An 11,982-nucleotide genomic window follows, 5' to 3' on the forward strand; every position below is an offset into this window, starting at 1 on the left:
AAAAAAAAAAAAAGAAAAACTTAATAAAACAGATCACAGAGATCCAGACACAGATCCAGACACACAGATCCAGACAGAGGAATTTTTTTTTTCGAGACAGGGTTTCTCTGTAGTTTTAGAGCCTGTCCCAGAACTAGCTCTTGTAGACCAGGCTGGCCTCGAACTCACCTGTCTCAGCCTCGTGAGTGCTGGGACGAAAGGCATGCACCACCGCTGCCCAGCTTTGGACAGAGGAATTTAAGGAGAACCAATCTCAGCATTGCGATACAGGGTTAGAGAGGAACAGCCTAAGGTTTTCAAACAACAGGCCTAATACATCCTTACAGGAACAACTGCCAAATGATAGATACCCGAGACTGTTTAAACACTCGGTAGACTCCTGTGGAAATATTAGATTAAGGAGATTCAGGAAAGCTTTAGCCGCAGATGGTATGCGTTCACCTGGTACATAAGGCGGGCTACACTTGATGCTCTTGGGATTAGGGCTCCTTTTGGCGTCAATGAATTTTTCTGGAATTAGTAGATACAACCATGGCATTGCACGGGCTTTGCTCATAACTGGAGGGGAGAGAACAGCCCAGCTTCAGATGGCCCTAAGACCCAGGTTTGCACCCGAGGACACCAGGGCCTCGAGTCCTCAGTTCCTGTTTGTGACTGGGTCTCTGTGGCCCTGCAGGAAGAAGCACAAGAACCTAGGAGGAGGGTTCAGTCATGTGTGGATGGTGGTGTGAGGATGTCCCAGGGCTGGGGTGGAGATCAAAGAAGAGGCAGGGAAAGAGCACAAGATTGGGAGTCAGCGAGAAATGCAGAGGTGAGAGGCAGAGGATGTGGGCTGGGGACACACTCTCCCCTGGGCTGCAGGGTGGCAGGTGGCCACCAAGGAGAACAAAGCTGTGTCCTAAGTCAGGCTTGTGACATCTCTAGACAGGAAGTGGCACTCAGGGGTCTCAGGGGTCTCAGTGCCTCTAAGGCTCTGGAACATGTTGCTGAGGCCTGGAGAGCTGGACAGAGCCTGCTGTGGCAAGTGGAGAGATAGCGTCTGTAAAAGGTTGTGTGAGGCGGTTTTGTTTTTGGTTTTTCGAGACAGGGTTACTCTGTAGTTTTTTTTTTTTTTAATATTTATTATGTATACAATAGTCTGTCTGTGTGTATGCCTGCAGGCCAGAAGAGGGCACCAGACCTCATTACAGATGGTTGTAAGCCACCATGTGGTTGCTGGGAATTGAACTCAGAACCTTTGGAAGAGCAGGCAATGCTCTTAACCTCTGAGCCATCTCTCCAGCCCTCTCTTTAGTTTTTTTGGAGCCTGTCCTGGAACTACCTCTTGTAGTCCAGGCTGGCCTCAAACTCACAGAGATCCATCCACCTGCCTCTGCCTCCCGAGTGCTGGGATTAAAGGCGTGCGCCACTGCCGCTCTGCGTGTGAGGCTTTTAAGGCCATACCAGCCTTGTGGACCCAGCACCACAGCCTTGGCCAAGTGCCCTGACCTTTTCATGTGTGTGCATGCATGCTTCCCATGCGTGTGGGTGCACATGTGTCTGCAGGCACATGTGGAAGCCGGAGACTGACACCAGAATGTCTTTCTTGACGGCTCTCCACCTTGCCTAAGTTCGTGGATCTGACTAGTCTACCTGGCCAGCTGGCCTGGCTCCTTTGTGTGAGGATGACAGATGAAAATTTGCATGGGGCTGGGCATCCACACATGCGACCACATGCTTGTGTGGAAGGAACTCTGTACACGGAACTACCTCTCAGCCCATCTCAGGGAATCAAAGTGAAGGCGATGGTTGTTCAAGGAAGAAGGGGGTGTCCACACACCCTAGGAAAGCCCCAGAACTTCCACCACGGAAGTCCTGGGTGCCGAGGCCCTGTCACCTGCTGCGGTAGAAGGGACCTGCACACGAGCTCAAACTTAAGGCCTGGTCATGGGATCATCCGGGATCATTCTCAGCTCAGGTCCCCACAGGTTACTCAGAGAAAGATGGGAAAGTCAGAGGCAGACAGCAAGCACCATGCTGCTGAACCAGAGAGGGGGGGAAGAGGCTGACCTGCTCCCTCGGGTTTGCCTCTGCCCAGATGCTGTGCCCCATCACCCACCCTACTCTCAGCCCACACAGCACTCCCCAGTCTCGGTCTGAGCTACTTCCAGTGCCCGCATTTGCCATGAATCTCATGTGGGAAACTCAGGATATAGATCTCCCAACATCTGCAGCAAGGTTCAGGGACCAAGCGGGGCTGACAGAGTCTGTCTCCGGCTGCTCCTAGCAGGGCTTGGGGAGCCCCACCCTCACTGTCCAGCTGTAGTATCTCTTAGGGCCACGTGGAAAGGTTACACAGCTTGTCCATTGCAGAGGGGACTTGGCCATGGCACCTGCCATGGCCGCTCTCGATTGTCAACCTGGATTATATCTGGAATGAACAATGATCCGGGAATGGAGGGCACACCTGTGAGAGATTTTGGGGGGCTTGTTTTGAAGATCCTTTTCTAGACCTTTGAGGTAGGGAGCAGACTTTAACCATACCTTTGCTGGCAGCCTATATAGGAGCGCGGCAGAAGGAAGCACTGTCCCTTCACCTTGCTGGCACGTCCATTCCTCTGGAATTCGAGTCTATTTGGGGTCCCAGACCGTACTGAAGAGCAGCTGAGACCCCCAGCCTCATGAGCTGAACAACCGCTGGACTCTTGGACTCTGTTCACAGCTGTATGAATATTCTCTAAGACATTGCTCTAGAGAGTCCTGACTAGCACAGCACCCCATGTTTTGCAGTTGTTGGGGTCCACCCTATTAGATTGTCTGTGAACACGTTCTTGTCTGCTCCGCTACGTTAGCCTCCCAGCTTCCCACAAACATACTTTCAGGACCTGGGCCCGATTGGAATTCACGTCCTGGGAGGGACAGGACTGATGTCCCCAGAAAGAACGGGGCTGGCTGGAGGGTGGGGAGGAGGGTGGTGGGAGGGGGTGGGAGGGGGGTCTACACAGGGTGCATTCTCTACTCCAGGCAGGCAGCTCATGGGAAGTTTATTAGTAGCAACACAGACACGTGCAGGGTTGGCCAGACTACAGTAGCAGGTCCCTAGATCAAGCCTCTTTCTGTCGGATGGTGGATCTGGGCTCTGCCCCCCACTGGCGCACCTTGCAGAGAGGCTGTGGGCTGTAAGAGGGGAGCCCTGGACCCACAGTTTCCAGGGCATTACATCTCATGGCAGGCAGCCTGATCCTACCCTTGGACCAGAGCATTCGGCAAAGAGCCGGCAGAATTATCATTTAGCCCCATCTGAGAACCACCCCCAAGCAGGATGTACTCCCCAACCCAGGAAAACAAAACCAGTGTTCAGGTCACAAACATCAGCTTGGGCCGGGCGTGGCTGCAGAGGCTGGGGCGGGTCTGGCAGCTTCTATGGGGCTGGGGTTAGACAAAGGGGAGTAGACGTCCTTTGTTCCAGGCTCAGTCTTCATCCTCGCTGGCATAGATGCCTGCTTCCCAGCGCTCTGCCAAGAGGCTCTTGTGTCTTGTTACTCGCGTGGCTCCCAGGACCTGCACACAGAGAGGTGTGGACATATGAGCCGCCCCAGCTGCCTCCCCGTTGACGACGTGCAGGACGGTCTGGCGCAGAGCGAGGTGAGACCCTCCCCTCCTCTGTTTCACACTGTCTTCTTCAAGCAAAGGAACATAGACTTCTGTTGACTTCCACAGCAAAGAAGCCATGCCCAGCCTCAGCCTAGAAAGGGTCACATCTATAATTTCAGCACGCAGGAGGCTGAGGCTGAGGAAGGAAGAGTGTGAGTTTGAGGCCAGCTTAGTTTGCTACATAGTGAGACTATCAATAATAATAATAATAATAACAATAACAATAATTTCTTATTTGCAGCTTTTCCTGTTGAAATCTTTGTCTTCTGGTAAAAAAAAAAATCAAAAACAACAACACCCCCCCACCAAAACCTCACTCAGATCTTTTTTTTTTTTTTTTGGTTTTTCGAGACAGGGTTTCTCTGTAGCTTTGGAGCCTATCCTGGAATTCCCTTTGTAGACCAGGCTGGCCTCAAACTCAAAGAGATTCACCTGTCTCTGCCTCCAGAGTGCTGGGATTAAGGGCGTGTGCCACCAACGCCCAGCTCTCACTCAGATCTTTAACCATAATCTGTACCCATGGCAGGCATCACAAGTAGATCACAGCACAATCTATCCCAGGCAGACCCCATCAACAGAGCAGATTGTCAGCGAAGTAGCGGTCCTGAGTGACCAGTGCTTTGGTAGAGGTGCTGACAGGAAGGGACAGACCTCATCCTTTCCCTCTGGAGCTCACTCACCTCTGAGTTGACGCGGTCTGAGGAGTTGATTCCGGCATACTGCATGAAAGGAACAAGAATCGGTGTTCATCTTTCCTGCCCAGCCCGCCTGAAAGTCCTCTCATAGGCAAATCATCCCTTCAGAGCTGGAAGCCCAGCTGGTGGCGCTCTCCCAGAGTCTCCCGCCATCTGTTTCCACATACCATGGGGTCAGGTTGTGAGACCAGGTGGGTAGGGTCAGACATGTGCTGTTCTCTGTGGTGTCCTTTGGACCCTCCCAGCATGGCCCAGGTACCTGGTACCTACACTTGAAATCAGACTTAGGGTTTTTTTTGTTTGTTTGTTTTTCTTTTCTTTTCTTTTCTTTTTTTGGTTTTTAGACAAGGTTTCTCTGTGGCTTTGGAGCCTGTCCTGGAACTAGCTCTTGTAGACCAGGCTGGTCTCAAACTCACAGAGATCCGCCTGCCTCTGCCTCCTGAGTGTTGGAATTAAAGGTGAGTGCTGCCACCGCCCGGCTTGAAATTAGACTGGTTTTGTGAGCTCAGCAGCCATGAAGGATTGATGCCGAGACCTGAAGGTGTAGCTTCTGTGCAGCCTGCAGGCCGCAGAGTGTGGTGTGGCCGGCAGGGTGTGGCAGACCCATGACTGTGGGGTCAGGGAGATAAGAAATCAAACCAGAGGTTGTCATACAGTCTTCATATATGCACAGTGGCACTCGGGTTCACATATGAAAATAATGGTGTCAGGCCTGGCGGTGGTGGCACACGCCTTTAATCCCAGCACTTGGGAAGCAGAGGCAGGCCATCTCTGTGAGTTTGAGGCCAGCCTGGTCTGCAGAGCGAGAATCTGTCTTATAAAGTAAAAACAAAAACAAAATGGTGGTAATGACCATTTGATATTTGTTTTCTTCCTCATCAGTCTTTGACCTTTGACCCTGAGAGTGACCCCCACAATAAGTGTCCCCTGCTTGTGTGCCCTCTCAGACTAGAAACCCAGGGATTAGAAGAAACACCCAGTCCCCACGGGCAGCAGGCGGCCACAGCTCTGTCCACTCACCCACACCTCCTTTTTTGTCTTCTGTCCCAGAGTGGTGTCCTCGGGGGCTTGCACCTTCCACACCAGGCCTGAATGCAGTTGGACGGGGGTGAATACTGGGGATTCTGACACCGCGTAGCTGCCGGTGATGCCTGTGGGAGGCAGAGACGGTGTCGTCAGGGAGGCCTCTGGACAAGAATCTGGAGTACTTACAAAGACAGGGAAGCAGACAGGCGAACAGCAGCCCACTGTGACAGCCTGGCTGGAGTAGACACCAGGAGAGCTTTAGACAGACAATGAGCCACAGATACTGGGAAGTAAGGCGGGGAATTTGTGATTCACCAAGAGGAGCAATCCATCAATAAGATAAGCAGCTGCTAACCTGTCCCGGTCCAATAACAGCGTTCAAAAAATCTAAAGCAAAGTTGGCATTTTCCCTCCGGAATCTACTTCCTCCACCCCTGAGACCTCAGGACAGAACAGCCACCCTCTAGAACCCAGCTCACCAGATGCTCGGGAGGAACTCCGGGAGTCTTGCTCCTCTTGCTCCGGCCCTGGGGAGAACACCTCTGGGAAGAAGGCATTTCTCCGCTCTTCAGCCACCTCTCGCTCCCTCCGCAGGACATCCTCCACCTCCCTTTCCAGCAGGTCAGAAGATTGTGACTTTTGTAGCCTCAACACCGGGCCTCCGGCCACCTCCCAGCCCCAGGTATGGGAGGTCTCAGCCTGCTGGGGGACATCTGGGACCTTGAACTGCAGTGGACGCAGGTGGAAATTCTCTAATTGCACGACACCCACATTGGCACGCAGAGGCTTCAGGGGCTCTTGTTTTGAGCTCAGAGACCTTCTAGAATATTCTGAGACATCCCTTGGATATTCTGTTGCCTTCTGGAAGGTCACAGCTTTGGTGTCCTCTGTGGAGACACCATTTGGCTTGCTGTATACTCCAAAGGCTGAGAAATCTAGTTTGGGGGTCCCAGGGCCCAGATATGGCTGGTAGGCATCTGGTGGGATCCGGTTGACCTTTCTTGCCTCTGGAGCTGGGTCAGTGGCTCGGGCATCTGGGGTGAGGATGGAGTCAGAACTCAGGCTTCTCTGGAGTCCAGGCCGAAGGTCCTGGGAGGACCAGTCAGGTGTGGAGGCCCTGCCCACCTGCAGACCCTCCCGGCGATGGTCTTCTTCTCGCTGCGTCTCCTGTACCATGTCCCTCTGCACGTAGAGGGATGGGCGGCCCCTATCTCTGCGCACTGGAGACTCAGCCAGGCTCACCTTGTTGAGCAATGGCCTACTGGGGATCTGAACCAGCTCCTGATGTCCAGCCGCCCGCCCAAGCCCCCTCTGTTCCCGCAGCTCTGCCTCTCGCTCCTGGGCCAGTCTAATCTCTCTCTCGATGGGCGTTTCTTTGGGGGTCTCAGGAGACTCTGCTCGGGTCCAGGGACCAGGGTCGTTAGCTGCACGAACTGCTACCGTTTGCCCAGCTGGGGAGGCATGGACAGTCTTCTCTGAAGTCACCTCCTTCGCTGGTGACATGGTAGGTATGGCATAGCCATTGACTAGGTGGGGCCTTGCGGAGGCCTTGGGGGTTTGGCTGACCCCTGGTGGGGCTTGCACAAAGGTTTCCCTGGCTGTGGGGCTCCAAGGAACGGGGTTCGTGTTTGCTTTCTCCAAACTCAGGAATTGCTGCCGAGCAGCCAGGAAATCAATTTGTTCTGTGTCCACCAAGATCTCATTAGTTGACTTGGGCCGAGGCTGGCCAGTGGGCCTGGGCTCCCTCTGGAGTGTGGCCACTGTGCTGCCCTTCCTGATGGCCTGGCTGTGGATGACTGCCCAGCGCTCGGCATCCAGGTCCCTCGGTTGGCTGCGGAGGGCACTGTTGGTATCATCCAGGTGGTATGCCTCCATCTCTTCGTCTTCGTCCTCCAAGTACAGTGACCTCGGAGAGGACTGGCCGAGGAAGACTTGCCTGGTGGAGGACACACCTGTTCTCTTTACATCTGACCTGGTTTGGTACTCAGTGGACCAGTTCTGCAGATCCTCATGGCTCCAACCAGATTCGGGCCCCACGCCCACCAGCTCAACGGTGTAGCTGGTGTTTTCATCCAGCACCAAGCTGGTGACACGTGCTGAATGGGGATTGCTGAAGATGGGGTATCTGGTCACACGATCCATTTCAAGGGGTCTGGGTGTGCGTGACCTTCCTCCCGGGAGTTGGAGATCTCCAGGCTCACTTAGGGAGGAGAGGACACCAGGTCAGACAATCTAGAGACAGGGACAGCTTCCGGGGACTGCAGGAGACCCCTGACAGGCAACACTTTTTTTTTTTTTTTGAGACAGGGTTTCTCTGTAGCTTTGGAGCCTGTCCTGGAACTAGCTCTTGCAGACCAGGCTGGCCTCGAACTCCCAGAGATCCGCCTGCCTCTGCCTCCCGAGTGCCGGGATTAAAGGCATGCACCACCACCGCCTGGCATCCCAACCCCAACATGGCGTCGCCCCATAACATCTGAGCTCCTAGATGTCCCAAAGCTTCAGATGACAAACGCATTTTCCTGTCTGATCTCTACTCATTCTTCCTGAGACAGGGTCTCAATTGTAGCGCAGACTGTGTTAAACTCGTCCCAATCCTTCCTCAGCCACCCGACTACGGGGATGACAGGCATGTGCCATCACGCCCAGCTACTGCTGACCTCTCGTCTAAACAGTCTGCGGCTGAGGAGTCTCCGCAGGCCTCCCAGCACAGATGCCGAGCTCATCCCTCACTAACTCCCAGAAGGAAACGTGTCGTGTCTGCTATCTCTGCACTTGACTTTCACTTGGCTCTTGGAGACCAATGATGCCAGGTGGGCAAACTGGGGCTCAGAAAGTCCACTTCCCAGCACCTGGGACCTCTGTCCCCATGAGCACCTGGTACCATCTTCACAGCACCTGCGTCAGTGCTACAAAGCCAAGAACCGGGAGTGTCTTGAACTTTGTCCCTGGACCTGGGTAGGGCTCAGAGCCATGGGTGACACCCTGACCCTGAAAGGTTCAGCCTTTCCCGCAGCTCCTTTCCTGGCACTCAGACCTGCTTTTGCTTTTGTTTCTTCAGTTTCCTGGAGTCTGCAGCAGCACTCAGTCAATGCTCAAGGCCACAACCTGACTGTGCAATCCAGAAGGTCACCAAGCTCAGCAAGTGTGTACAACTGACCACGCCCCCAGCCCCTCACTGGCGGATTCTAGGCGGGGCTTCACCTTGACCACGCCCCCAGCCCCTCACTGGTGGATTCTAGGCAGGGCCCTGTCCCTAGCCATTCTTTTTTGTTTTGCTTTTTTTTTTTTTTTTTTTTTTTTCCTAGCTGTAGACCAGGCAGGCCTTGAACTAACAGCTCCACCTGCCCCTGCCTCCCTGAGTGCTTAGGACTAAAGGCATTTGTGCTGCCACCAGCCGGCCTCTCAAGTGGTATTTCCAGCAATCCTCCTGTGGAGGGCAATCCCCCCTGTGCCGCCCACACTTTGCTCTCCCCGTCAGAGCCTTGGGGAATGGGAGGATTCCATTCTGTCTGGGTGGATATTCCTAACTCATAGGCAAGCACCTATAAAGACTGACTCGGTGAACTCGGCTGCAGTCCCTGGGTGCTGTCTCCCAGGCTCTAGCCCAGAGCTGTTGAGCACCTACATTCATGTGCTGATAATGTGTGCACAGTCAGTCACGACCTCTAGAGAAAGGGTGTCATCCTTCCCCAGGGTGTAGACTTCATTCTTCCCCAGTGACTCAGGTCAGAGGGTGGAGCTCCTGGTTGGGATTCAAGGCCACTGGGCCCCTCTCTGTTGTGGGCTGCAGGTAGGACTGCCTTGCCAAGGATCTATAAACCTGAGTTCTGCTGGGTTAGCAGCCTACTCCTTTAACCTCTGGGATTCAGAGGCAGGAGGATCTCTGTGAGTTCTAGGCCAACCAGAGCTACATAGAGAGACCTTGTTTCAAAAATCAAAAACAATATCAGCAGCAGCAGCAACAACAAATCCTAATTTAGCTCTCTGTGCCTGGTACAAACTCTCAACAGATGCTTGCAGTGACTGTAAATCTGACAGATGAAATTCCAGATCCAGCAGGGGTTTTAGGGTCCCCGAAGGAGCCACTGCTTGATGGTGGTTGGCAACCAGTCTGCAGAAGCCCTGGTGGGGACAAAGGGCCCCTTCAAGGTATTCAGCTCTCCACAGGGGTCTGTTGTCAGCTCTGCCCGTCGAGGACAAGGGGGCACAGAGAGGTGGAGTTACAAGTTCCCCTAGCGGTGATGGTGGAGCCCGTTCTTTCCCAGCTAGGACCTCCTCCTCCAGAAAGCCTGCTCTACCCAGCCCCACCCTGGAACTGTGACTCCCTATAGAAACTGAGTTTATGGTCCCTGCGGGCACACCTGCTTGCTCTGGCTTCCTACCTGCAGGGCAAAGGTGCCTTGGTGGGGCCAGCAGGTCACCTAGTAGGGTGGTGTCCTTAGGAGTCCTCTGTCTGTCCTGCCCCTCAGGGCCTCCTTGTTGCCTAGATAGCTGGCCCTGGGGAAACCAGTCCAAGGCTGATCCCTGAGCTATCCCTGGGTTAGCCTGAGCAGCCCCAAACCCATGGGCTTACAGACCTCTGCCTATGACAGCATCTGTGGTTTCCGTCTCTTTCTCATTGGTCTAGGGCTTGGGATTCTGACTTCTGGGGTGCAGATAAAAGTCCTATCCACATAGGCCCAGGAATTATTTCGAGTTAGCGGGTAATAGCAAGTTCTCAGATCCAGGAGGACAATGTGGGGCCCCAGCCAGGGCCAAGGCTGTTGGAGGTACAGACCGGGGGTGGGGTGGGAGGACGACTCCCTGTAGGCTCAACACTGCCAATAGGCACACCGCAAACAGGTTCTTCATCTCCCCATTCCAGCCTCCCTGCTTCCCCAGCCTCACCTGCCAGCTCCAGGTGCCCAGGCTGCCTCCCAGCCTCGGGCTGTCCTCTGCAGGGAGGCCCCTGGGCTCTGCCCTGGCCACATGTTGCCAAGGGGACGGAGGCCCCACCCAGGAGCAGGTGTGCACCTCCTCCCCGTCCCCACCCGGACAGGGGAAACAAAGTCCAGAGAAGACAGAAAAACGATACTCAGGCCTACGAGGGCTGGCACGGTGCCCGCTGCGGGCCTTGGCCCACAGAGCCGGAACCGTGTCTGCCCGGCGTCCCCACCCTCCCACTTTTGCGAATGGGGGCTACTCCTGCCTGAGATTGCACAAACGCCTGTTGCTCCCGTGGAATGGAGAGACCGAATTCCAAGCCTGGGCTGGCTCGTGGGATCCCTTTGAATGTCGATCTCTTCCAGCCAATGCTCCTTTGATCGAGCGAGACTCAAGGACTCATGTGGATGTCTCCAACCTCGCATGCATTGTGGCTGGAATTACGAAACTCGGGGTGAAGGTCTCAGGTCGCTGTTCTCTGGGAGGGGTCGGCGAGGCTTTGGATTGGATCCTAGCCAACCTTCTGGGCCTTATTTTCTCATTCAGGAAATGGGAATTCTCCAGGTCACATTCACACAAAAGTTCACATGATGCCCAGAGAAACCTCATACGGAGAAACAGGCCTGTGATCCCAGAACTCAGAAGGCTGAGGCTGTGGGATTGCTATTAGTTTGAGGTCAGCCCTGGCTACACAGTGAGGCCTGTGATCCCAGAACTCAGAAGGCTGAGGCTGTGGGATTGCTATTAGTTTGAGGTCAGCCCTGGCTACACAGTGAGACCTGTCTCCAAAACTCAAAAACAAATAAAACGCCCAGGAACACTGGCCAGAGAGGCGAGGTTTACATCCCAGTACAATGAGGCCAAGACACCCACCATTGCCCTCTGGGTCCAAGTGGCTGGGATTCCTGACACCACCCCGCCCCCTGGGCTGGCTTGAGGGGCCCCTCTGATTTTCTCTCCTTTCTTCCCTCCAGGCTGTGGTCCACCCCCAGCTCCAAGGGGACTTGGCAGATGTGGGAACAGAGCCCACCAACCACATTCCACTGCCAAGAGGGTCAAAGCCAGGCTGTGGGGTACATCAGCTTCTCCCAGGGTCCCTCTGGACCTCTTTATAGCTGGGAGCAGAAGTGGGCACATCCAAGTCAGGTGGGATCTGAATTCATAACTCTCTTCCCACATTTTGGGCACTCCCACAGGGAAATTGAGTCCCAAAGGGCCCCCAGATTGAACCCACACACCTGACATCTTGGTACTCACTCAGGAAACCGAAGCAGGATAGCTGTGAGTTTGAGGCCAGCTTGGGTTACAGACTTTTTATTCAAGCCTGGGATACCCAGTGCGCTGGGAACACAGGGCTCCTAGCCAGCTCTTCTATACAGATAGGGAAACCGAGGCCAAAGGAGAAAAAATTTTCCAAGACCACAGAGAGAGAAAGAAATGGAGTCTCTACTACTCCTCGGAACGTAGCTCAGAGCTTGTGGGGTGTCTATGGGGACCTCTCTACCCCAACCTCGCAGTACAAGGACATAGCAGATATGAAAGCCAAGGCCCTCAGTGGCTTCCCGCAGCTGCCCCTCACCTGTCTGAGTGCCGCAGAGTCCTGGGGAAGGTCCACCCTGAAGGGTGCAGTGGCCGCAGGGGAGAGAAGGCTTCTCCTGTGTCCTGCCGGGCCTGGGCTTGGCCTTTTTATGGCTCCACCACCAGG

General features: G+C 54.3%; 1 protein-coding gene and 1 long non-coding RNA gene across 2 annotated transcripts; one reads left to right on the top strand and one right to left on the bottom strand.

Annotated features, from left to right (window-relative positions):
- Nucleotides 1-3,011: 3,011 nt before the first annotated feature.
- Nucleotides 3,012-11,951, bottom strand: Misp (mitotic spindle positioning). Its single transcript, XM_050123312.1, has 5 exons — nt 11,857-11,951; nt 5,834-7,554; nt 5,349-5,479; nt 4,314-4,352; nt 3,012-3,540 (listed from the first exon to the last, which is right to left on the bottom strand). Exons 2-5 carry the CDS (start codon nt 7,494-7,496, stop codon nt 3,451-3,453), a joined length of 1,923 nt encoding a protein of 640 aa, XP_049979269.1. The 5' UTR covers nt 7,497-7,554; nt 11,857-11,951; the 3' UTR covers nt 3,012-3,450.
- Nucleotides 7,568-9,864, top strand: LOC126489248 (uncharacterized). The gene is made up of 2 exons (XR_007588893.1): nt 7,568-8,164; nt 8,413-9,864. It is a non-coding gene; the product is annotated as an uncharacterized lncRNA (long non-coding RNA).
- Nucleotides 11,952-11,982: the final 31 nt, after the last annotated feature.

The sequence above is a fragment of the Alexandromys fortis genome, unplaced genomic scaffold (genome assembly GCF_014885135.2).
Source record: "Alexandromys fortis isolate MF-2015 unplaced genomic scaffold, M_Fortis_MF-2015_v1.1 scaffold_221, whole genome shotgun sequence".
Lineage (NCBI taxonomy): Eukaryota > Metazoa > Chordata > Mammalia > Rodentia > Cricetidae > Alexandromys > Alexandromys fortis.